This window comes from Podarcis tiliguerta (assembly GCF_965153285.1).
Source record: "Podarcis tiliguerta genome assembly, chromosome: 5".
NCBI lineage: Eukaryota > Metazoa > Chordata > Lepidosauria > Squamata > Lacertidae > Podarcis > Podarcis tiliguerta.
Window position 1 is genome coordinate 57,425,788 of NC_139538.1, and position 26,055 is coordinate 57,451,842.

A 26,055-nucleotide genomic window follows, 5' to 3' on the forward strand; every position below is an offset into this window, starting at 1 on the left:
GTGGGATAATGACTTGTTACTGAGCTGTGAGAACTGTGAGCCCAATGACAAATTTAGCTGTACTTTTGTCTAGAAAGACAAGTGTATCCTTACCAATTCCAGAGCTCACCCCAAAATTACATGTGTTTAGAAAGCTCACAAAAGTTAAAAGGACATAAACTGTTACATCAGCACCAAAGTGTGATTTCACAGCCATCTCAAGGTGTAACATACTTTAAATAAGGTATATGTGCATTGCATGGCTTTTACTTTAAGGGATTTGATTCAACAATACAACCCACTGATGTAAGGAAATGTAAAGTTTGACAAGGCAATCTGTCAGTGAAACAGCTAGTCTCATTTACCTGAGTATCTGCAAGTCTTCTGTGAGACCCTGGCCACACTAGGGAGCAGCACTCTACCAGAAGACAACATAAGGTAAGACCAAAGTTTCTTACTTTCTGTGCTTTGGCTTTCCAAGTGGAATGATTTAGTTTGTTCATCAGATTGTTTCATGCCTTTAATTCTGCAATGTCATAATAAGGTTATCTTTGAAAGTCAAAGAGCAAATCTATTGCCGTGTTACACGCCACCCCAATCTCTGAGCATAGCGGAGTCAAGACACCCACAAACTCATAACAGTATATACAGAGGCTTGAGCTACAGCCCAACATATTCCCTTTCATAAGATAAGTGAGTTGTTCTTGGTTGACATTTGTGTGGGTAGCTGGAAATTGACTTCTTCTTTTTAAACTATAAGTTTGTCTCTCTTTTGTGAAGAGAGACAAACTTGTAGTTTGTCTCTCCCTTTCTTTTTTTGTTCAGAACAGATTTTGGTCTTTCAAATTTCAGCAGCGCCCCAGGCGAGATCAAAATTTGGTGCTCCCCACTTCTCACCTTCCTTTCTGCATGTGCACTGTGCCATAGTTGTGACACCCCCCTCAGCTCAGCACCCAGTGCAGGGGAACCAGTTGTGCTGCCCCCAATACACCTCTGCCATCCCTGTTGGCAAGGTACTAGTTGGAAGGGGGATCCTAATTAGGATTGTAATGTTTCAAATAACTCCAGTACAGTGGGATTTCATACAGGGGAAGTGGCTGTCTGTGTGTGTGTGTGTGTGAGAGAGAGAGAGAGTGTTTAGGAATCAGGTGGATATCAAATGCAGCAACTGGGAAAGCTGAAACAGATACATGTTTCATGGGGAATGCACATAAACATCATTTTGTTATATTCTTCTTTTCCACTGAAGTGCATTTATGTATGATAAGTCCAAATAGCTTAAAATGATTTGGTAACCTTCCCAAATCCTGCTAGAGGGGTTCTGATGTGTCCTTGGAACCTCAAGTGATGAGCAGTTTCCATATGTGCGTAAGCATCCATGTTAAGAGATCACTGTGCACACAAGTAAAGCCTCAACAAAGCTTTGATTTGCACTCTTGGTGCAGAAGTTTTATTCCCCTATCACTTTCTATTTAGTGCTGAAAATGGCTACTTTTACAATGGGCTAAATTTGTACTCAGATGTAAGCTCTGCTGAGTCTGTTGGAACTTATGATCAGGTACATGTATATGATTGCAGCCTAGGCTGTGTACACTTTACCATTTAACATTTACTCTAGTGTGCTCCCACCACTGGTGTTTGAAATACACAGGGCATTGGGAACAATCCATAGGTAGTCTGTAGCTTCTTGAGAAATACTTTTGTTTGATGCATTCTTCCTCAAACCAGCTTCCGCCCGACTTGAAGATGTAAGTCACATTCACTTTGCAGTTGAGCTGATGTGTGTACTTATGAGAGAGCCATTTTGCATGCTCTGATGACAACTTCATGAATAGGAGGAGCTGAGGGGTGCAGTTTGCAGGTACAGGGCAACCAAACAGGTAATGTACACGGTGAAAACATCCCTCCCCCTTTCTGGTGTATCCAGCAACATCAAACATAACTTGAAGCATCGTAGGGGGAAATGACCTTGTTGTATTTTAAGTTGCTAAAGTGTACGTGGCCTAAGAAACATGCAGTAGAGAATGATTTTTCTGGGTTCTACCACACCTGAAAGTCATAAAGTTGCAGAATCGTGGTGTTTGCTTCCCCTGCCCCAAAGTGTACTGTGAACTTCTGCTATCAATGTATTACATCTGTAAAATCTGTTTTAAAAAATTAGTCCAGAAAAGGATTAACATTACGTGTACATGAAAGCGCTTATTTGGCTTAAAAAATTGTTCCCTTTAGGATGAGTGCTCTTTATTCAACCTTTCAATGTCAGTTATCATTTTTAAAACAGCTTGACCTGGAAGCATGCAGCCAAAATTGTGGTGACTGTTAATGACAGTTTTATTGGATGCTATGCTTATAGTTCACATTTTGAGGTCTGTATGTAATTGATCTTTCTACCCTACGAGAGAAACACTGCAATAAGTTGGTTGCAGCACCACATTATAGTATAGAGAAATAATAATGATGTCACCTTGAGATTCAAAGATCGTGGAATAGTAATAGTCTCCTAGCTCATTCTCCCAACTGCAATGACCTCTCCAGTACTAAATCTTAACAGTCTCAGCATTATTTTTGAATTATTCATGCTAGCCTTTTCCCTCACTACAAAATCAAGGGAAATGAATGCATCATGCTCAATCAGCTCCACAGGTATTTTGTGTGTGTGTGTGTGCGCGCGCGTATATATATATATATATATATATATATATATATATATATATATAAAAAATTTGGTTTTGCTAAAAAAAGGGGGGGAGAAACTATAAAGTGGGATGGGTCACATGTCTAGCTGAAACTAGAAGGAGGGGATGGAATGATCTTACATGTAGAAAAGGGCAGAGCACTTTCTGTATTATGCAATATTTATTTCTTTTTGAATCTGTATAAACTCCAGGATCCTGCCTTATGTCTTAATGGATTCTGTTTGTGTAGAAACTCGCACTGGAATTCAAAAAAGTGCCAGCATTTCTGATGTATCCTAATTGTATTTTGCTGTACTGTTTTTGTCTAGAGTGTGCTGATTATCAATTGGGGAATATGTCTAAATAGTTATGTACCTTTATTACTGCACCTTAAAGAAGTATTCATCATGATTTTCCCCACCCCACCCCTCCTCCATCAATGGTATTGAGCAAAGCTAAGTGCTAGTGAATAGAATTGTTTAGCTGGAGCGATGAGAACAAGAGAAAAAGCAATAGTCCAGAGTATATTGCGTACCACTCTGTCCTATAGAGGACTGGGGGGGGGGGGAAATAACTCTTGTTTGTTCTTAAAGGCTGTATGTTGACAACTCTTCTAGTTTATCCAGTCTAGATAATAAGAGGATACAGTTTTATCTGAGTGATGGATTTCATAAAAAAAAGAGAGTGCACATGGGAATAAAATAAAATGCATGTAAATGTAAACTCAGGCAGGTATCCTGATTCATCTGTAGCTGGTGACCTTTAAGTTCATGATGAAAAACAAATGTCAAGCATTCAAAAGACAGGAGTATCCCTGGCTTTGCTGAGGATTTTGTATGCTATCGCACAGACTGTATTAATTTAGTCTGGCATCAATAACCTTGAAATCAGGATTTTGCGCTAAAAATCCAGTTTTATGTTTATTCAGAAAGCAAAGATAAAAGGCGACTTTATTTTAAGGGCCCTTCCAGTGGGAACAGGGCAAACATAATGTAACATTACAGATTTCCACCCCCCCAACCCCCCCCCCTTTACCTTGCCATTCAATACTAGCTCCCATAGCAACAGATTTTATATGAATGTCTGGAATCTGATGATCTTCAGGTTGCTTTGCACAGAATTTTAATTATAGCCATGATAAGCTTGTGACGGAATTCTGTAATGCAGCTGCAAATAGAGAGCCGTGGCAGGAAAATGCTTGTGGGGTGAAAGATTTTTATGGCTCTGGTGCTTTCAAAACCTACCAGAGAAGGAAGAACAGTTGTATTAATTGATACAACATTTGAACAATACTTACCAATAAAATGCTGGTTATGGGGAGATAGATAGATAGATGATAGATAGATAGATAAACGGTGGCTACCTTACACTACCCCCAAACTTAACACTTTAAAGAATACTAATATTCACTGGTGGTGTGCCAAAAAGAAATTTCTCCTGCATTCCCGCCGCCGCAAAAACAAACAAACAAAATCTCTTTATAAATTGAAGAGAAAAGAAATCGCATCCAAAAGTTATCTAAGGGGAGAGTAAATTTCAGTGAAATTCTCATGGGTGGGGTACAGGAATTTTCTTGTGCATATTTTACTCTTGAGAGTCTCTCCTTTTCTGATACAAATCATTTCACCAGCACTCTGCATTCTGCTGCCTTCCTGGGTGACCATACTTCAATGAAGTCCAGAGGAAGGCACCCTGAGGTAAACATTTCTCATTTCTCAGGATGAGGGACGCTGATTGCCGGAGACATGTTTACTGGAATGGATCTCACACACATAATAATACTATTCCGAAGTGTTTGACATAATCTTGAAATCCTTGCAACACCCCTATAAGGTAGGCCAGTCCTGTTCTTCCCAAAATTAGATAAGAGAGAGAGGACCCACTCCCAAGAATGAGAGACAACAACTCACCAAAGGCCAATACACACAATGGGGGCTTCTGGTCCATAGTTCATGTTCTGAACCATTTTGCTTGAGCACAGACTGGGTTGGCACAAGAAATTTTGAAACCTGAGGCCAAGCACAAAATGGTGTGTCCCACCAAAGAAGAAGAGGGGAGTGAAGATCTACATTGGGAACAAGGGGAGGGTTAGGGTTACATGCAATGCGCTCAACTGCTGCCCAAGGCAGTTGCCTCACCTTGCCTCATAAACGGGACCCGAGAGCAGACTTCTTAGCTCCATCACACTTGGCCACCCCAGAATAAAGCAAGCTCAAAAACAGACACCTATCAAAATTCTAAAGTGTCCCAAGAACGAAGCAGAAAAATTGAAGCCTTTTTAGCAATGGAAACTTGTGCGGAATTGGAGGCCAGATTCTGGCACTACACTATTAATGGACAATAGTCTGAAAATACTTTGTGTAAAAAGCTAATCAGATCTGGGTCGAGCAAGTACCTTGATGGGAGGGTGTATAAGGATCTCACAGATTGAGGTTCCCTGCTAAAGGGGCGAGTAGAGGAAAACCAATGCAGTAAACAAAAAATAATCATTAATATTACCAGTTTGTAACTGGTGCCCTGATTTCAGATAGGTTCCTGTTCTATTGCCTGCCCTGGGCTGCTTTGTGAGAAAGGGGTGTGTGTGTAAATTTACTAAATAAATAAGTCATATTTAGGAAGCTAAATGTGTGATCTTTGAATCCTGAAGAAATGCTATCTCATGTACATGTCTATAATGTATATTTTCATTTTTATTCTGAATGCATAATAAGATTCATTTAAACTGGGTAGGAATTACAAATGCACATAGGGAAAATGTGCTCTTTTGTAGTTACATCTACATCGTTTCAATTTGCTGTGTTACTTCTTTGTTCCAGATTTAAAAGAAACACTTTTCACTGTGATGAAGGTAATGCTAAATTTTTGAAGGTGGTGGTGGGGTGGGGGGGAAGGCACCCACATGTTGAAAAGAACGACAAGAGCACTAAAACCTCACTGATTTTAGCCTAATTGAACAACAAACAGGACTGCCTTCACGGCAATTCTCAGCGCTATTAACATATATAGCAGAATATCCCAGCAGGTGGAAGGGAAGTATTTTGCAAACAGACTAGAAAGAACTGTTAGATTGGGATGAACCAAGAAACTGAGCATGATTAGACCATGCTTCCCTGTTATTATCACTGCAAAATTAGGTCAATTATATTTTCACCTCCTCTAATCTTCTGTTTGCATCATGATCTGTTCCAGGCAAAATTAAAAAAGAAAAAAAGTTTTACAACTGACTTGAATGAGGCACACACTGGGTTTTATGATTCTAGGCAATATATCATTAAAACATAGTTTAAGATGCTAACGAAAACAACGAAAAAGCAACAAAATTAGATATTAATGTTGGTAAATATTGTAATTACGGTGAACATCAGTGTCACAGATTCAGAACCAACAGAATTACAGGATGATTTACTTTATTAACCTTTGATGTAGCTTAGACATACCCACAGTCCTGCTCATAGTTAGGCTACTTAAATTTCATTGATCTTCAAGGGATGTAAGCAGCCTAATTGTGTGCAGCATGGAAACCGGTGTCTTGAAATTGTGCAGAATCAGTCAGTAGCAATATGTTGTGTGTGATATATTTTCCTTTCTGGTGAGACATGAACATGAAAGAGGACCTCTATCAGTTTATAAAGAAGCAAAGTCTGAGTTTTGTTCCAAGTATCGGTGGTCTGAGATAGCATTGTGACTCTTACGTCAGCTCAGGAAGTCTATCCTGGCCATGTGAACTGCCCAGATCCATGGAGCAATCTTGAATTGGCAAGAAGATGGGCTAGATGACCTAATCAGAAATAGTTTCATCTTTTGCTTTCATGGTTTTATGATACCAAGGATTTGCGGCTCCAAGTGATTAGAGAGCGTTTCAAAGTGTCTTGTGGAATGGTGACAAAAGGGAAATATGCAAGACCAATGAAGAGAAATAAAATCTAAAACAATGCTCTACAGTATTAAGATTTTTATTTTTTAGAATTGCATTCTAATAGCAAATAGCAAATTATTTTATTGTGATGAAATACACTAGAGGGGTGGGGGGGGGGGAGACCACTAATTCGTTTTACATTGCATTATCAATAGGAGGAAATTATTGTTGCACCCAAGTAATTAGATGAGATGTGGGGTGGATTCAGAAGCTTATGCAACAGAAAAGTTATTGACTTTACCTGGAAGAGGTACTCAAACAAAATAAAAATTCTTAATCCCAATAAATATCACTCCCCCTCCACACAAAAGGACCCTAAAGAAGGAACTATGCCCTTTGCACTCTACATGAAGCAAAATACCATTCATATGCTGGCGTTTTGAGCAATCCCAGATCTTTGCAGAAGAACCCACAGTCCAGTGCGCAGTAATATTGTGAGCATCCCAGCAATCCTTTAAAGAAGGGGATGGAGAAGTGGTCCTCAGATGTTTGCCATTTAGTAACCCAGCTGGTTTCTCCTTTGCAGCCCCACACCCTCCTTCCTCTCAAACTTGCATACTGGCATTTATTCTTCTCCAGCCAACACAGAAAAGCAGCAAACTGCAGGCCTGATCCAGATAAGGGCTAGAGTGGACAGTGGGAGGTAAAATCCCTAGGTAAAAATTTAACATTCTGTCTGCACAAGCATTTCAGCATGCCAGACCGAACATCCCTCCTCTCCCCCCCTGCAATGTTCTGGGGGTTCCCTTGTCCCCGCTCCAGAGCCAATTTTGGGAGGTGCAAACGAGGAGGAGATGGGGGAAGCCCTGTTCCACAAGTGGAAGGCTTTGTACAGGGCTTCAGCTGAGAGTCCTGCTGACTGAAATGAATGGATTCTTTTTGGCAATGCAAATGACAGGTGCTGGGTACCCAGCTTGGCTCATGACCACAGTGTGGGGTGAATGGGTAGTAGATCTTACCTGCTGTCCCTGAGCCCATGCCAGGTTCTCAACCCAGATTGAACTCCCAGTACCTGCTAACTGCATTGCAGAAGAGGTTCCTTTGGAGCAAACAGGAGTTGTCCCCCCCATCCCCCAATTTGCAATGTGGGACTCACTTTAAACCACAATGGCTTGGAAGTTACTATGCTTGTACAAAATCTGCCTCTGCGTATGAACCTTTAATTTAATACATTTGGCGTTATTTCATCCCCATAATTTTCCAAGAAAAACAGAGGCACTTAAGAGTGTGATTTATCCAATAATTATCTAGGCATTAACTTCATTAAAAATACGCTATTTGACATGCATATAAAGTTAGCTTTCAGCAGACACGATCTCCTGCCCCAAATATGGGGGAAAAATGAAAGGCAGATTGTAGATGGAAGAGAAATATTTTACAGGAAGAGGAAATGTGCATTTTCCCAAGTCAAGCAGGTCAGATCTGCAGGCCCTTTGTAATATAAATGCATTGACACAAACTGGAGGGGCTGGCTTTTGCCCAATACAAATACTATGAAATTAGCAAGAGGATGGAGCTAATAAGGGACTACCTGAAACATACACACCAGGCATGGCTGGTTGGGTGGTTTTCCACAAGCCATTAAATGTCCTTGTATCCACCATATTTTTCTGTGTATTAGACAATCTTGTCAAAAAACTGGGGTTGTCCAATACACAGGTAGTGGCATGGGAGGGGAGGAGAGAGAATTGCTGTTGTTTTTTAGATATAAGATGGAGGGCACCTGTACTGCCAGTAGTACCTGTGAAAAGGATCTAGGGGTCTTAGTAAACTGTAAGAGTCAAAATTGTGATGCAGCAGTTTATTCTAGGCTGCATCAACAGAAGCATAGCATCCAGATCAATCGAAGTAATAGTCCTGCTCCATTCTGCCTTGGCAGACCATACCTAGAATACTGTGTCCACAATTAAGGAAGGATATTGACAAGCTTGAACGTGTGCAGATAAGGGCAACCAAGATAATAAAGGATCTGGAAACCAAGTTTTATTAGTAGTGTTGTGTTTTGTTTTGTTTTGTTTTGGAAAAAATGGTGCTGGTACTCACCATTAAGTTGTAAGAGTAAGTGCTACACTTTAAACATTTGAAAAAAAAGAGATGTCGGTACTATGTACCCCTGAATAGCCTCTGAAAAAAAGCACTGCTTATGAGGAATGGTTGACATAAGCGGGTATGTTTAGCCTGTTAAAGAGGAGACTGAGAGGAGATATAATAGCCATCTTCAAAAATCTAAAGGGCTGTCACATGGAGGATGAAACAATCTTGTTTTTTCTCCTGCTCTGGAAGATAGGACTTGAACCAATTGATCCAAGTTAAAGAAAGGATATTCTAACTAAACATTACAAAGAACTTTCTGACAGCAAGAGCTGTTCAACAGTGGGACAGACACCCACAAGAAGTGGTGAACCCTCCTTCCTCGGAGGTTTTTAAGCAGAGGTTGGATGGCCATCGGCCATGTATGATCAAGTTGAGATTCCTGCATTGCAGGGGGTTAGACTAGATGATCCTCGGGTCCCTTCCAACCCTACAATTCTATGATTCTAGATTTGTTATTAATCCTTGCCCTTTTGATTAGAGAATGCGGAAGTGGACCTAGCCCCATTAACTTGCGCTATGTGATATAAAACTTCAGCGCAGAAAAAAAAGGCAATTATCACAGAGAATGCACAGGACTGCATGGGTCCTTAACATGTCACGGAATGTCAGCCCTTGTGCCATGAAACTCAAGAAAATGATTGGTGTGCAGTGCACAAGCAATTACATCTGTGTAAAATGACTGCACTCACTTTGGAGGGAGGAGGGGGAGTTAACAGGGAGATTTCAGTTTCAAACTCCAAGATGTTTTTTTCCCCCTTCTCCCCCAATACTCCCCGCTCTTTACCCAATTTTCCAGCTGAGCTGACTGAGGCATGAGGAGGTGAAGAAGCTTGAGCAAGGTCACCCAGGAAATCAATGAGCAAGGCCTGCTTAGAGCTTCGCTTCCTCGTCACAGCTCTTCTTCTTCCTTCGCTGTGCGGCTGCTGGACTACTCCTTCCACGAAAATTCCCTGCGCTCCAAGTGTTAGCTGCGAGGGAATGACGATAACAACCACAACAAAAAAGTCGCAGATGTGCTCTGAGAACAATTAAAATTAAAGAACGGCACCTTATCCCCCTAAGAATGGAAGGGTTTAATTAGTGTGATAGAGTAAAACATGTTTCAAGAGGTTAATCTTTTGCCACAGTGCAATCGCTATCAGACAGATCTCAAAAGATTCCTGCTAAAAGATAGCACTTTTGTGTGTATGGTTTTGTGTTGTTTTTTACTTCCATGAACTAACATGACTTGTTTAGAAACAAGAGTTTCTTCTGTCATAATAGTTGGCCTGGGATAAGTAATTCAGGATTCACCCCAACGTGCCATATTATTTACTTCATAATATCCCTGGCAATACACTAGTGAATCTGAGTAGTAATTAATCTTAAAAAAAAAAACAGTGGCTCAGCTACCTCTGAGGGGAATAGGTTAATTTTTAAAAAGCTATCAGCACCATTATGCTAACTTTACCAACATCCCCTTCCTTCACAGGATTGATATCAAGGACCCCCAGCTACTCCCGTTGCAAATTTCTCCCTCAGTCTAAATTAGGAAACTGGATGAGACGTTGGCGTCTCTATGGACTAAATATGCTGGGTGGTGACAGAGAAAGAGAGTGGGTTTAGCTACTGGGTAAGAGAAAGCACAAACCTGCAGTCAAAGATCATGCCTCCTTTGGCAAAATCTCAACTCCGAAACAGAATACCCACAAAAGTCCTCATAAGCATTTTCATATATATTTTTTTACATACCACAGACCTTGAGATAATCTGTAAAAATAACAGGGTATAGAGATTAGTAATGTTTGGCATTCTGTTATGACTCCTAGAATGTATAATACAGGAATTTTACTATAAATGTATGTTTCATGCATACGCACAACAATGGTAGCAACAAAATACCAGAAATTAAACTGAACTCTGGCTAAAGAGTTGTTAAGGCTGCAATCCTATAGCACTTACATGGGAGTGAACCCAACTGAACTCACTTCTGTGTAGACCTGTACAGGATTGCACTACAAATAAAGATTTGGGTGGAGAGCTGAAACTGTGGAATTATCTGACTAGGTAAAATAAACATGTGAAGTTTGGGGCTTTGGTTGCCCTCTTAGGGTTGCTTCAGATGTCAGGAGCAGCCATCTAGAGAGCTTCCAAATTATTTATTTTCAGTTTTATGAAAGCATACTTCTTTTAGTTATTGCATGTTGATTATGATGTACTGCTTTTCCTGTTCCTAGCTCCTGTGTGAGGCTTTGCCTCAATACTATTTTAGTATTGGCTCCTGGAACTTCTCCTCATTCTTCTATCTTCCCAGAAAGCTTTTCCTGTTCCTACTTTAATCTTTTTCTTTCATTACAAAAGATGGATTGCAAACAATCTGACATCTTTGTTCCCTGAAAAGTTGGAACATTTGTGAACATTCCACACTATTACACCACCAGCTTAGCCAATAGATAGCAGGGGCTTCGCCACTGCAAACTGTATGCAATACTGTAGATATTATAAATGGGGAAATTAGCATTGTCTTAATGTAGAAATGGAACTGTGAAACCCATAATTTTAATCACATTTGGTTGCATCATTAAGGACTAGATAGGTTCCAAATTATCTATTTGCAGCTTTGTGAATGCATGCTTCTGTTGTTTATTGCAAGCATCAAATAATCAATTCTGAATCCTAGGAAAATAAACACAAGGAAACTGATTTTCTTTTGCTCCATATTCATGCTGTGGGGGGGAAAACATTCTATGCCTACATTTTGCCATTATTCTTTCTTTTAGAGTTCTGATAAGCTCAAAACAAACACACATTAGTAATTGTTGGCAACCTTCAGCAATAAGGAAGCTACAGCTCATCAGTTCTAATCTAGAGATCAAAGCAATTCGGTGGCAACATAAAACAGTTCTGTTTCAGAATTGACAGGATATTCCTTTAAAAACATAACATCAAACACGAATATGTGAGAAAAGTGATTTTATATTTAAAGATGCAGCAGTGGTGGGTAGGGAAGGAGATGATGCTGGTAATTTTTAAAGTTGGAAAAATACTTTATGTACCCATTTTTACTAGTAATAATAATTCACACTGATCCAGCAGCCACGCTACATGCGATATAATCATCCTGCAGACGTGAAACATCTTTTCCATGCACCCAAGCTCAGTCAAGATCCCAAGGATGAGGCAAAAGAGGCTTCCATGCTATGCATAGGTAAAGGGACCCCTGACAGTTAAGTCCAGTCGCGGATGACTCTGGGGCTGTGGCACTCGTCTTGCTTTACTGGCCAAGGGAGCCGACGTTTGTCCACAGACAGTTTTTCCGGGTCATGTGGCCAGCATGACTAAGCTGCTTCTGGCGAACCAGAGCAGCACACGGAAACGCCATTTACCTTCCCGCCAGAGTGGTACCTATTTATCTACTTGCCCTTTGACGTGCTTACGAACTGCTAGGTTGGCAGGAGCAGGGACTGAGCAACGGGAGCTCACCCCATTGCGGGGATTCGAACTGCTGACCTTCTGATCGGCAAGCCGTAGGCTCTGTGGTTTAACCCACAGCGCCACCCGCGCCCCTATGTTATGCATAGGTTGCTACTATTTCAGGCAAATGAAGAGACTGGTATGGATAGTGCAGCAGATGTGCACTAAGCCAGATGCTCATGAGCAAGGCCATAAACGTCACCATGTGGAAGATAATGCAAATCATGCAGTATAATTCTAGCACCCAGAGTCAGGATGAACAAGGGTGCACCTACTAAAATCTGATGTCAGCCTGCTGGGGCAAATGGTGGGCAGTAGGAGCTCAGCCTGAGGTGCCCAGTCCCCTGCTGGTGCTGAGCTTAGTATAGATTTAACAGTAACCTTGACAGTCTGCTTGAATGAACCATTATACATCAGTGCTAATCATGCACAGTGCTTGAGAAGGAATTAATTCTAGTTCAAGATCATTATATCCGTAAAGGAACTAGCTGCATTTCAAATTCACCCCTTTACAAAATGAACCAGTTCAGTTCAAGTTCATCCAAATTAACTTTTTAGTTCATAAAAAGTTTATCCTTGCATATATTTTTTCTCGCATTCAGGATGTTATAGTTGCTGTGCTGAAGAGCAATGCAGTATAGACTTATGCAAATATGCAAACTTACCTGCGAGTAAGCTGCTCCACTGAACATAGTGGGTCAACATGGATCTGCCAATCAGTTTATTCTGGTTTTGGGAAATAGGGTCCTGAAAATGCAATGTGTCAAAAACAGTTTTATCTTCTATATGACCAGCAAGCTCCTATAATTTTCAAAGCGTTCTTTTGCCTTTCTCACACTACTTACATGTTCACATTTTTATCAAAACCATTAGTACAATAAGCTTCATTCTGCCCCTCTCAACATATTCATTTTCCTTCTCATTAGCTATGGACCCAATTTTTCTTCAGTCAACCATAATACTTTAAAAAAAAAAAGATTCTGGACTTTTTTATTGCTGTCCATTGATGTTTTATTAATTTTCTCTGTAGAATACTGGCATTATGGAACAATTAAGAGTAATATCAGCTTTCTATAGCCTGGAGCATTTTGGAAAGTCTCTTGCTGTTTTACAGGACTAGAATGAGAACAAGTCTATAAAAAGAACATTATCTTAAATATCATATGGGTTTCTGGCTTTTTTATTTTCAGAAGATGTCTTTTTGTCGGTGTCAAATATGGCGGCAACTAACACCAGATACAAACCACTGAAGCCAGTTTATGTGCACTTAAATCAGATATCTGTAGGATGCATTTATGTAAATGTCAAACCATTTTGACAACTGGGTTCTGGGTTCATGTTGTCAGCTGGTAGCTTAATGTTCACTTGCAGCCAATCTACACAGCCGGGATGGGAAATCTGTGTTTCTCCAGATGTTGGAACTCCATCTTCCATTAGCCCAAGCCAGCATGATTGGTGGTCAGGCATAAGGACAGTTGTAGTCCAACGACATTTGTTGGGTCCTCATTCATAATGTGATGATCATCTTAACTTCCCTAGCTGGTAATAAGTGTCAGGTGCTGTTTCAGTTTCTGATAGGAGGTCACTGACTGATTGTGGTATTTTGAAATATTTGAGTATGCAGATATATGGCTTGATTATAGCTGGAGGCAGCTGGCAGGCCAAAAGACAGTCATATCCACCACCCTATATTAGATCTCCAGAGACTGATATTCCTGCTTCCCTTGATACTGCTTCCTTACAGAGGCCCCCGCTTCTGCCCTGCCACAACCCCTTTGTTTTCCCCTCATTTGCCCCTCTCTCTGGCTGGGATGATGGTGGTTAAGGGTGAGTTATCGTATCCAACTATTTTTTAACCTTCATGGGCCATTACCTGTAATTTCGCTAACCGGAGATGTGCCTTAGAATTTTGCCACAGATCATCAAAGATTATCCGTCCCCATTGTCCCTCTTCCATCCAAACCCAAACCTTATTGGAATAATTCACTCAGCTGATTGGTAAAAGTTACTTCATTGACAAGAAGAAACTTGTAGTTCCTCTGTGGTACAATAATATCAATGCGGCATTAGAGAGTTATTATTAGTGTGTCTGTCTGTATGCATGCATGCATGCATGATTAGAAATGCAAATAAATAATTTCAAGAAACTGTCCTGACAGATATGTAAGCATGAAATCCAGAGCAAGGCAAAATGTATGTTAAGGTTTATAATGTGAGAAGAAATGTGTGAATAGCACAGTATTTAGTGGGAAACTCTCACTCTTGTGCTGTTAAATGAAAACTATAAGCTATGAATAGACATAAGGCATAGTCTTGAACACTGTAATTCATTTTATAGCTGCTTTCCCACAATGTGTGGTACTGGAAGCCATCCTTAGGCTGCAGTCTTATGCTCACTTACCTGGGAGTAAATCTCATTGAACTCAATGGAGATGGTGTTTTTTTCCAGTAGCCATACAAGTGATTGTGCTATAAATTGGGGAAAGGTGTGGGTTTGTTTGTTTTTTAAAGCACGATCTTCAGCAAATTAATCTGCTATTTTACTTTTAAAATAGTATTTTGCACCTTCTCAGAAGCGGTTAGCTTGAAATGCAGTTTCTTCACAAGGAAAGACAAACTAACGTAATGCAACTGGGGGTGTTGTTGGGCCAAAGGGTGCAACTCCCACAGCATTTATATCTTGCATATCACAGCAGCTTTCTCCCTTCATATTTCGGAATTGTAAAAGACGGGCAAAAAAAGAACTCCTATCAAAAGAAGAGACACTGAAGACATTCATAAACATCTAGACAGAGAATTGCATTTTCAACAAGAGAACCTCAATAGTTAAGGCTACATTTGGGACACTGCTATGACCATCTTATTTTCTCATTATGCTGTCAGAGTTGGAATTCATGTCAGGTTTTGAAGCCATTGAAACAAAGGGTACTTTCATAAACATCCATTTCATAAACTACAGCATATCTAATTCTTTTCAGCTCCGAATGCAGAGTTGAACATAGAGCGTGTGGTCTACAGAGAATTTGCCTGGAAAACATAAAACAATCTACTAGGTAAGTTGGGAAGCTGTTGACATAGGAAATGGAAATGGAAATTTGCTAGTAGTCTCCTATATCTATAGTTTTATACTCTACTTTGCCTGATGCTTGCTGATTGGAGCAGTATATCTTGATGTTAGTATCCCATTTCAGAAATATTCTGACATTATCTACTTGGCAGTTTGAAAAATAGTATAAAACTCCCAATGTATTTGAGTACATGTTTCAAAACAGCAATTGCAATATCCATTTCCACTGATGCAAGAGGCATGTTAGTGCCCACTTCAAGTAGCTGCATTCCTCAGACAGCAGTATGTGCTCGATTTGAAGGAGGGGTACTCTTAAAGCATAACTTTTTTAAAAACAACCACCACCACAACCAGAATTGACTAGATTTATTTTCAGTGATTCTTGGTAATGCAGAGGAGATAACAAATCTTGCCAAGCATAATTGCTGTCTCCTCTCTGACCCAAAAAGTGTGCACATTAACTCCAATAGGATTTATACATTAAAAGTGCCAGTGCAGATTTATTATTTCAGGAAAACATACCAAATTGCACTTTGCAAACCACTTTCTGTATACAGTCGTAATGGAGCAAACATTTCAACCAAAAACATCTGCCTGACATCACAATGGGCAACTACAAATCTTAGTTCCCCATTCTGCCTTCATATTATCCAGCAGTTTGAGGTGGGTGGGTGGGGGGAAATACCTGTTTCTGTGATGTCACAAAGCACCTTGTTTTCCCAATTCTTGGAGCTGGTCTTAAAAATGATGTGGCGTAACATAACACAACAAGGAGGGGGAATCTGCTGCCTGCCTATTCTGGGGCAGCAGAGGGCAAGGCACATTCTTTAAAACAGCCTTCACCCAAACTAGCATGCCAATGGGAGTTGGCGAATGCTGCTTTATTGGTGTTTTTCTTTTTTTTAAAAAAGGAGTCTTAAAAGGGAATGCGGCACTGTTGCGAGAACATGTAGTCCACGAGTGAAGAACTTCAGACCCAGGGTCTGAATGTGGTCTTGCAGGCCACTCTATCTGGCCCTCAGGACTCTCTTCAGGCTATACTACCTCCCCCTATGTCAGGCTCCTCCCCAGTCTGTTCCATGCCCTCGTCAAGTGCTTTGAACTGTGGTAATGCCTCCTGCTTACTTGCCTGCATGGATCTCTGACTTGGGTCTAGGTGGAATGCACCCTATTATACAAAGGTTTGAGTCACATCCGTTTCCTCACCTTACCCACATTTTTGGCTGTCCTCAACCCCTGCTTCGCTCCCCTGTCCACCACTGACATGCAGCTCGCAGAAGGTTGCCCACAACGTAGCCCTCACGCTGAAAAATGTTCCCCCACCCATTTAAAAAGTATACATACAATCTGAGGGTTATCACGGATAAGCACGCTCGTCCTCCACCTGCAAAGCCTTTTAAAGGGAAAACAGCTCCAAAAGCCCAACAGTCACGAGCGTTTAAGGACAGGAAGGAATGTGCATTGATTGTCACCATTGACAGAAACCCTGACAGCTGAACAACTATACATGTGGTACCATTAAACTTAAACACACACACACACACACACACACTACCAGATCTGACAAGTTGAGTGTAAAATGCCACAAGACCAATTATTAAGCAGCTTGTATGTTTGAAAACTGGCCACTTTAAGCTCCCATTGTTATGGGCCAAGAAGCAGATTGTGATTCCATCTGCCTTCCAAACAGTGCAAGTGAGTACAGTAGACCTTTGCGTCGACTGCCAGTGTTTGGCAACTCTCTTTTTTTGTTTTCTTTCTTGTCCTTTTCTTTTCGGTTTGGCAGCCTTCTGCCAATCTATATACTGTGGGCCCATGCAAACCTATTTTCTTTTGATTCACTTGCTTTAAGCACAGGAGAAGGGAGTGACCACTGCAACTTTGCCTTTCCGGCCCTGTTGTTTTTGGAAAACATTCAAGCCTTTTAAATGTTGGCTTGGTGAGCTTTGCCATGATAAAGCTGGAGGAGAACCTCTGATCTAACAGCACCACAATCACATGGAAAAATAGGAGTTTTCTTCCTTCATCTTACTATTATAGCTATAGCAGAAGTGATGTGCAGTCTTACTAGAGTTTTGTCCAGAAAATCATGAACAGAAGCCATGTTCATGTGGATGATACCCCTTTTACATGCCTTCTATGCTGCCTGGATGTTTTAAGATACATACACAAGTACAAATGGAAGGATAGTATGTGTGAATTTAAGGCAGAATGCATATATAGGGTGAGTCCTACAAAAGAGGCCCCGTGGATACAGAGTACACATGTTCCACGGGGCCTCTTTTAAAAGACTCACCCTGTACATTTTGGGACCATTTCTGGATGCTTGTGCTACTTATAGCTTGGATTACCATGATTAGCAAAGCATGGTTGATTTACCATGATTAGCAAAGCATTTGCCAGTGCATTAGGTTGGTAATGCATACAAGGTCAGTAAGATGATACCAAGATTGTTCCAATAAAAAGTCATTAGCTGACCCTCTTTACGTCTTCTGCTCTCCAAGCTCAATAGAGTACCTGTTCTTTCTATCAAACTCATATCATGCATGACAGAGGAAATTCGGATTTGTGGTTGATCTGGACAACTCCTTTGGTGGTCTAATTTTAAACCACCTGTTGGCAGAGAAGTGATTTATAAATTTTAAAAACAAAATAAAGACTATTTCTTTTCTTTCTTTCTTTCTTTTTAAAAAATCAAACTTCTTCCTTCTCTTCTTTGCCTGGCCATTCAATATACTTTGACCAAAGTGACCACAATGGCTGTGTATATATAACGCCAAGTGTCACAAATGAGATCCTTTCAGAAACAGGAAGTAAAAGTGTTCAGTTTAAACTTTGGAAACAACTCCAATGAGATTTAAATAAAAAATCAAAAATCTCCCACCTTTAATATGCAACTCTTTGTTAAACAGTTACTATTAAATACCGACCTGGAATCTGCTGGCAACAGTCCCAGCCTTTGTTCTCATAAGGAAGTAAGCTTAGTGCTGTTGGGAATATTATGCCAAATGTGCTCCTGAACTTGGGGGAAATGACTGTTTTGTATTTTGAGCTGTATTATGCTAAGTGAATTCTAAATCCTAGTGTTAATAATAAATAACCAGTGGCAGTTGCTATCTTAAAACACGCAAATGTGGAATGCAATTAAACCTAACCTGTACAAAAAGCCCAGTGTAAATTCTAGGCTAACCTAAATTTCACTTATCTTCCCTGCTAAATGGTTCTTCCCCAACAAAACACTGCAAGGCTGCCCTTTCACCACCACCACCACCACCCTACAGCAATGCCATGTTTGTTTTCTTGCTGAACAGTGTACATTTTAATGGTGCAAAGATGCTTTATCAAGCCTTACTCCCTCTATTTTATGTAATCCAACAATTGGCTCAGGAAGGATGGTCAACCTACCAGTATGAGAACATCACCCTGAAAACTATTTGTGCACAACCCAAAACCGCAATCCTATCCATCCTTACCTGGGAGCCAGTGTGACTTGCTCTTGAGTAAACATGCTTTGGACTGGCCTGTTAGTCATTTGAGAGAAGTGTGATTAAGTGCAGCAGAGAATTACCAAGAGTTCTCTGGTGGTAAGAGAGAGGAAACCATGACTTACAAAAACTTCTGAAAGTCAATCCTAATAGTGGCTTCTTGATTCATGTATCCGTGTCAAAGTATATATTTAAAACTTAGAATAGTACATGGTCTTCCTTTATAGACTAAGGAACCAGATGTATAAATGGCCTGATCAGGGGGTTTTTCATATGTATATTTAACTTTGTGCTCTAATAATTTCTTGCAACAAGAGATCTGAAGTTAAAGGAAAGCATTAAATGGACAAATCTACAATAAAATATCAGCATTATTTAATGGCATTAAAGGAAAACTGGATTCTTAGCTGTTTTATCTGTCTACTACATCATATTTTAGTGAACTTTCATAGCGGTAGACAGTGCTACAGCAACTTGATTATTTTAATACTGATCCACCTCAAGACTTTCCAGATTCAATCAACCCGATCCACCGAGGAAGGCTACCTGTTCAGCTGATATACACATTTAGATAGGGATACGCATTTTGGTGTGTATTTGGTTCCCATTCAATCTGGTAACTCTATGTGATGTGCATCTCCACTGGCTGGATGTGAGAGAGGACAGGGCTTCTGTGCCTTTAATAGCCGTGTAGAAGATAGAATTTCAGCGGGTGTAACTTACATCACAAGTGCATCTACGTAGCCATTCCCTGTGCTAGGTAAAGGTAAAGGTACCCCTGCCCGTACGGGCCAGTCTTGCCAGACTCTAGGGTTGTGCGCCCATCTCACTCTATAGGCCGGGGGCCAGCGCTGTCCGAAGACACTTCCGGGTCACGTGGCCAGCGTGACAAGCTGCATCTGGCGAGCCAGAGCCGCACACCGAAACACCGTTTACCTTCCCGCTAGTAAGCGGTCCCTATTTATCTACTTGCACCCAAGAGTGCTTTCGAACTGCTAGGTTGGCAGGCGCTGGGACCGAACAATGGGAGCGCACCCCGCCGCAGGGATTCGAACCGCCGACCTTTCGATCAGCAAGCCGTAGGCGCTGAGGCTTTTACCCACAGCGCCACCTGCGTCCCTGTGCTACATGACTATTAAAGGTGTAAGAGCCCAGCGTTCATTTGCATCTCTCTGTCCCACTCCATCTGGATCCACTAGTCCAACATACGAAAGCATAATTGACAGTGTACACCTATACATGCCTACTCAGATGCAAGCCGCACTGCATTCAGTAGAACTGATTCAAAGGTAAAAAATGGATCTGAAGCTGGATCAGTGCCAGTGTCAGTTTTCCTTACAGAATAATGTCTGTGTGCAATTATAATTTGAGAATGCGCTCTTGGTATGACAGAGAGGACTGGTAGAGAAATATTGAAAACAAAACTTGCAGGACTCAATAAAACGAGTTCTTTCTGCTGTGAGTGAAGCAAAGATATGCTGTGAGTCTATGGTTTCTTGATGAAATACCTTGTAAATCCTGCAAAAGAAAAGAAAAGAAAAAACAGCTAGAACAAGCCAATTTCACATAGTGGGGCCTTTGCCAGAAACATGCTATGAGGGCCTCAAGTGTTAGCTTTCTACAGCTTCCATTACCCTGGCAAAACAAACAAAGATATATTGATTGTTTCTGTGTGGGTACCATTTATTTATTTGTTTGTTGGGTTTTTTTGCAGAAAATTTCAAAAGGAAATGAAAAATGGCCTGATTAGTCTCCCACTCAGTGTAAATCAAGGGTAATGTCACTAGTTTAATCAATACAAACAGTAAAATGTAAAGAACAACATAACCTATAAACTAAAACTGGAATAAAGACCGGAATTATTTATTTTACCAGGAGAAAGATGGGGAGGAAAAAACGCACACCCCTGAATTGCCTATGAAGAATTAGAATGCATTGTTGGAATTCTTACTGGTGACAGGAACAAAAATAGTGGAATTTATCAGAGTTACATAATCTATATTTTCCACCAGAAAAAAGCTGTATTTTACCAGACTAATAACTATTTGGTCCTTAGGCTGAAATCTCTCACCCACATATACATCCTAGGGAGTAAACCCCATTGAACAAAGTGGGACTTGCTTTCCAGAAAAGATGAATAGGGTTGTGCTATAAGTTTACCAAGGTTGAAATCCGAAGAACCACACAGGCAGTGTAATCCTGTACATGCATATTTGGAAGTGAGCTCCTTTAAACCCCATGAGGTTTAATTTTGAGCAGACATAGATAGGTCATGCATGGCGCTTGAGCTAGCCTAGTGGAAATGTAGCGGTGTTCTTAGAAGAAATGACCCTATCACCCTGACCATTTTGTAAACTGCTTCTGAAAATGCCTCGTGTAGGATGAGGTCCACTGGTAGAAAAAAATAATAATATAAAATTCCTCTTGGGCTTACATAATTTGTTTTGCTGTTCTTTGGAACCTGGCCTAATATAGCGTCACGTGGACACAATCTGGAAGCAGTGGGTGATGATGGGTTTGGATGTGGGAAACCTAAAGCTCAAATCCTTGCTCAGACATGGAACTCACCATCTATCAAATTCATTTGCAGCCCAGGGTTATCAAGATAAAAAGCTACTCTGTGCTCCATGAATGAAAGATGGGGTACAAATGTAAAAAAATTGATGGGGATGCAAATTTGGCTGCACCCAGACTTTGGAACTCCCAAGAGAGACTAGCCTGGCAACCTCCTTATTGTCCTTCTGCCCGCAGCTGAATATTGTTTTATTCTGACAGGCTTTTGAGAACTGACTGTTTTTATGGAAACGGTTTTTTATAGTGTTGTGCTGTTTTAATATCTGCATTTTGATAATTTGTTTTTATATTGTTTTGATTCTGTTAAACTTTAAGAACATTTAAACTATTTCTTAGCTTTCTGTGTTTTACCCATGTTTAATTTTTTTGGAAACCACCTTGACTCTCAGCTGTGGGGAAAATGTGAGATATAAACAAACAAACAAACAAACAAATAAGAACTATTCGCATTCCTTATTTAGATCCCTGTATTACTAAAGAGCAAAATTTGACATCTGAGTAGACATGTTGAGGACCATGCTGCAAACATATATAAAAAGAGGATGCAAGTGATCTGCTTTGTTCCAAAATATTAAATAAGTCTTTCTAAATATTTGCGCACATATATATATATATGGTACCAATAATTTCCTTGAAGTTATTCTGAAATGTGCTACGTTACCCTTATCTATCACATAATGGATAGCGCTCTTCAATATTCAGTGATGCAAATTATTTGCTAAATTTCAAAAACAATTGTTACAAACTATTCTGTGCTTTTAATCATTGATTTTAATCATTGATTTACCAACTCAGTGTTTTTTTAATGAAGCCAAGATTAACATGGACTTTTACATTCAGCAAAAGCAAAAAATCATGCCTGTCATTATTCTGAATTGCATCAAAAATCATGTCACCCATAGTGAGTGCTGAATTAATCATTTGGCTAAATTATAGAGCCTGAATGAGGCTCACAACTGCATGGGCCATGTAGCTCAATCCTAGTCATCCTTACATGCAAGGTAGATCACTACTATTATTCTATGCATTGTATGGGCTGAAACTCAAGAGGTGGTGGCTCCAAAAGGCCTCCCATGGGGTCACTGCTGAGGGTTAGAACTGGGGTTTTTCCAGCTCTCATTCTTAGCTGGAACGTCCTGGAAGACCTGTTCCCTGCCTGGCAGGCCTTTCCCACCTGGCCTGGGAAGGCAGAGTCCTGACTGACTCCCGCTACAAAAACTGAGGCTATTGAACAGACTTTGAGGCTGAAAGGTTCACCTGCTAGATTTCTGGCTTGAACTCCTGGAATCTTACATCTTGGTGAATGGGGTGTCTTCGGGGTGGAGTGCAACACTATTGTTTAGCTCAGATCATTCAAATGAATTCTTCTTTTGTGCAAAGGAAGAAACGCAGGCCCAAGCCACAAAGAAAACTGTGCCCTGCCTAGGACACAGTAAAGTTTTCAATTTCAGGTCTGATTCCTGGAATATGGAGTGCTTTCCCCTCATTATGGAGCAACTGCAGTTGGTTCCTGTTTCCAACACAGTTTACTTAAGCATATTCAGAGTTAGGCTGTATACATATTTACTCCAGCTCCAATATGCTCCCACTATTGGTGTTTGAAGCCAATTACACAATGACATTAGCCACAATCCATCTGTAGCCCATGGCTTCTTGAGAAATACTCAAGTATTTATGATGTACTTTTCCTCAAACCATCTGATTTCCAAACTGCATTTAAGCTGAGGTGTGTACATTTCAGACAGCTGTTGTGGACGCACAGATGATACGTTCAGTGAACTAGACTTCGACACTGTAAAACAAATTGGGTCACCCACTCAACATGATATAGTGTACGTATCTTTAGGCATACCGAAGCCCATTGAGTCTTTAAAACTCTGCTTCAAAAAGCCATGTCCATCTTCTGGAATGTACATGTGGCTGATATATTTTTTAGTATTTCTAGAACTGCCCATGTACTTTTTATTTTATAGAAGAAAGGCTAGTAGCAAACAGCCCTTCATTATAAGATTGTACAGTACTATTAATTAGGGTTGCCCCCTTTAAAAAACAAAAAGTGCTTGCTCTCTTATCTTTCAACAGCTGATATACAAAACTTGAACTGATGGAAGTGTTCTGCTCACTTGTTTTCATGCCAGAAAGAACATCAGCACCTGTATTTCACAACATAGGAAGCAATTAAAGGTACAGGTGTCCAGTAAACTGATGGTGATAATAATGCTTAAAGTTTGTACAGTGCTGTACAGTTTCATATGAAAAATCTCTTGACAAACTTCATTGCTCTCTTTTTTCACAAGTCAATTTTTAAAATAACAGGAAGGAAATCGAAGTAAAATACATCCCTTTTGGCACCCAGATCACGGACCCTCTAGAGACCACAGTCTAAGAACCTCTGCCCCATATGGCTGATTAAGAAGGACCTCCCCGCAACCGGATTTCATATCACATACCAAAACAGAACCAAAATAGCAAATGCCTCTGAGAATAAACAGGCTACCTCCCCGCAAGTCACAGTGGTACCTATTGGAAAAGTGCAGCCTCTCCTCTGAGCTTCCCTTATAGTGCCTGCTTGGCTTCTTGGTCAGACATAAAATGTGATAAACTGGAAACCTATTCTAACACCCACCCACACCCAAACTACAGCTAAAAAGAGTAGAGGAATGAGGTTTGTTTAAGTCGCTGCATTGGGAGAAGTAGGTATTTGGAGCATGCTGGGAATTGTAGTTTACACTATCGGAAATAAGCTGCTCGGCTTTCACCGCTTCAACTACAACTCCCACAAGGCAAACCACCCCTGCACAACACATTTGCCCCTTTCCGTTCAGCGGAGGAAAACCCGGCCGTTCTACTTCGTCTCTTTCAGGTTAGCCAAAGCGTGTGTGTCGCAGAAGCTCAGCCGGGGAGTTCCAGCTCTCTGCGCATGCAACTCAGAAATAAAGCCGTTTTCAGCTTTAGGAGCTGCAGTAGCAGCAGCAGCAGCAGCTGTGTAACTAGGCGGCATGTTTACTCTCTGAGAAGCTTAGAACTGTTGAGTTTTGCAGTGCAAGCTCTTGCAAACTGCAGAGGAATAGACGAGGCCTCGTCCCTTCCCAAGGCGGCTGCCAAACGACAGGCGGGGTGGGATGGGGGGCGATGCATGCTTACTCGGAAGCAAGTCGCACCGGGTTCAATGGGGTCTCACGCCCGCCTAGCCAGCTGAATACAGAGGATTGCAGTGTCGCTTTACGGATGGCTACGCCTTCTGCCTCCACTCATTTGACACTCATTGGTCGGCCGACGGTTTAGGGATTGTCTCAGCCCGGCGGGCGTGCTAAAAAATAAAAAGGTCGTCGGAAAGCATTCACCACCCGCCCCGGAGCAGTGAGCGTCTGGGCGCAGGTGCGGGCCAGTGGCCTCTTCAGCTGTTAAAACCCAGAGAAATTCGGGCTTGTTCCGCCTCCCCCCCCCCGCCCCCCAGTTTTGTCTACTCTCTTCTCGCCCCTCCTCCCGCTTCCTTAACCTCCCGTCATCCTGCACGTTCGCTCGTCTTTCTTTCCCGCCCAGAAGTGCCTTAAGAGCCTTCTTCCCTGTGCTTGCAGGTGAGCCCCTTCGTATCCCGGGCAAGGGACTTGTTTGTTGAGCTGGTAAAACAGTGAGCCTGACGGGACGGGGGAACGTGTGAACAAGTGTCCTTCCAGAAAGGAGCGGTAAAAGAGAAACGCAGCGCTGATTTAACACCACCTGCTTTCGTTGCCTCCCTGGTGCTTTAAAACAAAAACAAACCACAACTCGTGTGCCCGGCAGGCGTGTGTGTGGCCCGGATTCCTTTGCCAAGCGCCAAGGTGTCTTTCCCCCCCTATTGCATCCGGCGTTCAGAGATAAGAGGGGGAAATGGCCTATATTCGGGCGCAGGCAGCTTGTATAACTTGCAAGACTTTTAAAAGGAAAACCATGATGAGTTTGGCGCTTTGCTTTTCCTCGCTGGAAATTTGCTGAAGTCTCCCGGGCTCGAGGGGGTGGCGTGCAACCGAGGGGAAAGTGCGGCGAAGGAGAAAGTCCAACCCCAAAGGGCTTTTTTTTCCTCTCGGCTCGCCACAAATTTCCACTCCGTTCAAAGAGGAACTCTCCTTTCTAAGCGAGTGTTTTGGTTTCAGTTCAATTCCACCCAAGGCCCTCACCCTTCTCCTTTCCCACGCGCTTCCGTTGGTTTCTTCGGCTTGTTTGTTTTCCCTTCTTAGCTCCGCCGTACTCGGCGGTTTTGTAACATGCTGTGCGTTTCTCTGGTGGAGGGAGGGTAATGTCAAGCTGCGGCGTCCCGAAGAGGGAATTCTCAAAAGGAGAGCTGTACTTAAAGAGCGGCTCTGAAAGTTGACTTCCTAATAAAAAGCGCCCAGCAGGGTTGCTTAGAAAACAAACGAGCCTTTTAAATATATATATATAAACACACACACACACACGCCTCTTTTCCTCAGCCTGGTGAATATTCTGGAGGGGTAATCATGCCCCCTCTTTCTATTGAAATCAGTTGCTGCCTCGTGTCCAAAATCTCCAAATGCCTCTATGACACAGGTGCTTTCTGTGACAGTTATGCCATAAAACATGGTCAGTCCCACCTCTGCATATCTTTTTTAATGCACTGCCACTACAAGCCATTTTAATCGCCATAGCTTTCATTTTTGTATTTGTGCTCAACAGCTCCACTTCAAAATACTTATATTCTCTGGAACAGGGGTTCTCGAGCTGTGGTGTGTGAGCTTCTAGAGCGGAGTATCCAATGTGCGGCCCACATTTGTTGTCCCCTCAGCCCTCGTGCTGCCTTCCCAAAGCCAGGTA

General features: G+C 41.4%; 2 protein-coding genes across 11 annotated transcripts in view; one reads left to right on the top strand and one right to left on the bottom strand.

The window, feature by feature from the left end:
• Positions 1-3,682: 3,682 nt before the first annotated feature.
• On the bottom strand, positions 3,683-17,245 carry LOC310677201 (uncharacterized protein). Of its 3 annotated transcripts, XM_083439767.1 has the most exons (7): positions 14,683-17,245; positions 12,783-12,864; positions 10,606-10,658; positions 10,396-10,413; positions 9,449-9,632; positions 4,565-4,719; positions 3,683-3,894 (listed from the first exon to the last, which is right to left on the bottom strand). In XM_083439767.1, exons 1-7 carry the CDS (start codon positions 14,788-14,790, stop codon positions 3,871-3,873), a joined length of 624 nt encoding a protein of 207 aa, XP_083295893.1. In that variant the 5' UTR covers positions 14,791-17,245; the 3' UTR covers positions 3,683-3,870. The 3 variants fall into 3 exon arrangements, 1 of the variants encoding a protein (XP_083295893.1); XR_014510977.1 differs by lacking the exons at positions 4,565-4,719; positions 10,606-10,658 and having other exon boundaries at positions 9,449-10,413; positions 12,783-17,245; XR_014510978.1 differs by lacking the exons at positions 3,683-3,894; positions 4,565-4,719; positions 10,396-10,413; positions 10,606-10,658 and having other exon boundaries at positions 8,220-9,632; positions 12,783-17,245.
• A 2,546-nt stretch (positions 17,246-19,791) lies between these two features.
• The window catches only part of MGMT (O-6-methylguanine-DNA methyltransferase), a 175,170-nt gene continuing 168,906 nt past the window's right edge, over positions 19,792-26,055 (top strand). The window contains exon 1 of one of the 8 annotated variants that reach the window (XM_083439768.1): positions 19,792-19,958. In XM_083439768.1, the coding sequence (XP_083295894.1) occupies positions 19,798-19,958 (161 nt within the window). In that variant the 5' untranslated portion in view covers positions 19,792-19,797. Of the gene's footprint in view, positions 19,959-23,923; positions 24,107-24,502; positions 24,822-24,981; positions 25,065-25,800; positions 25,825-25,865; positions 25,990-26,055 lie in introns of those variants that run through there. The other 7 variants (XM_083439769.1, XM_083439771.1, XM_083439773.1 and 4 more) reach the window with 7 other exon arrangements.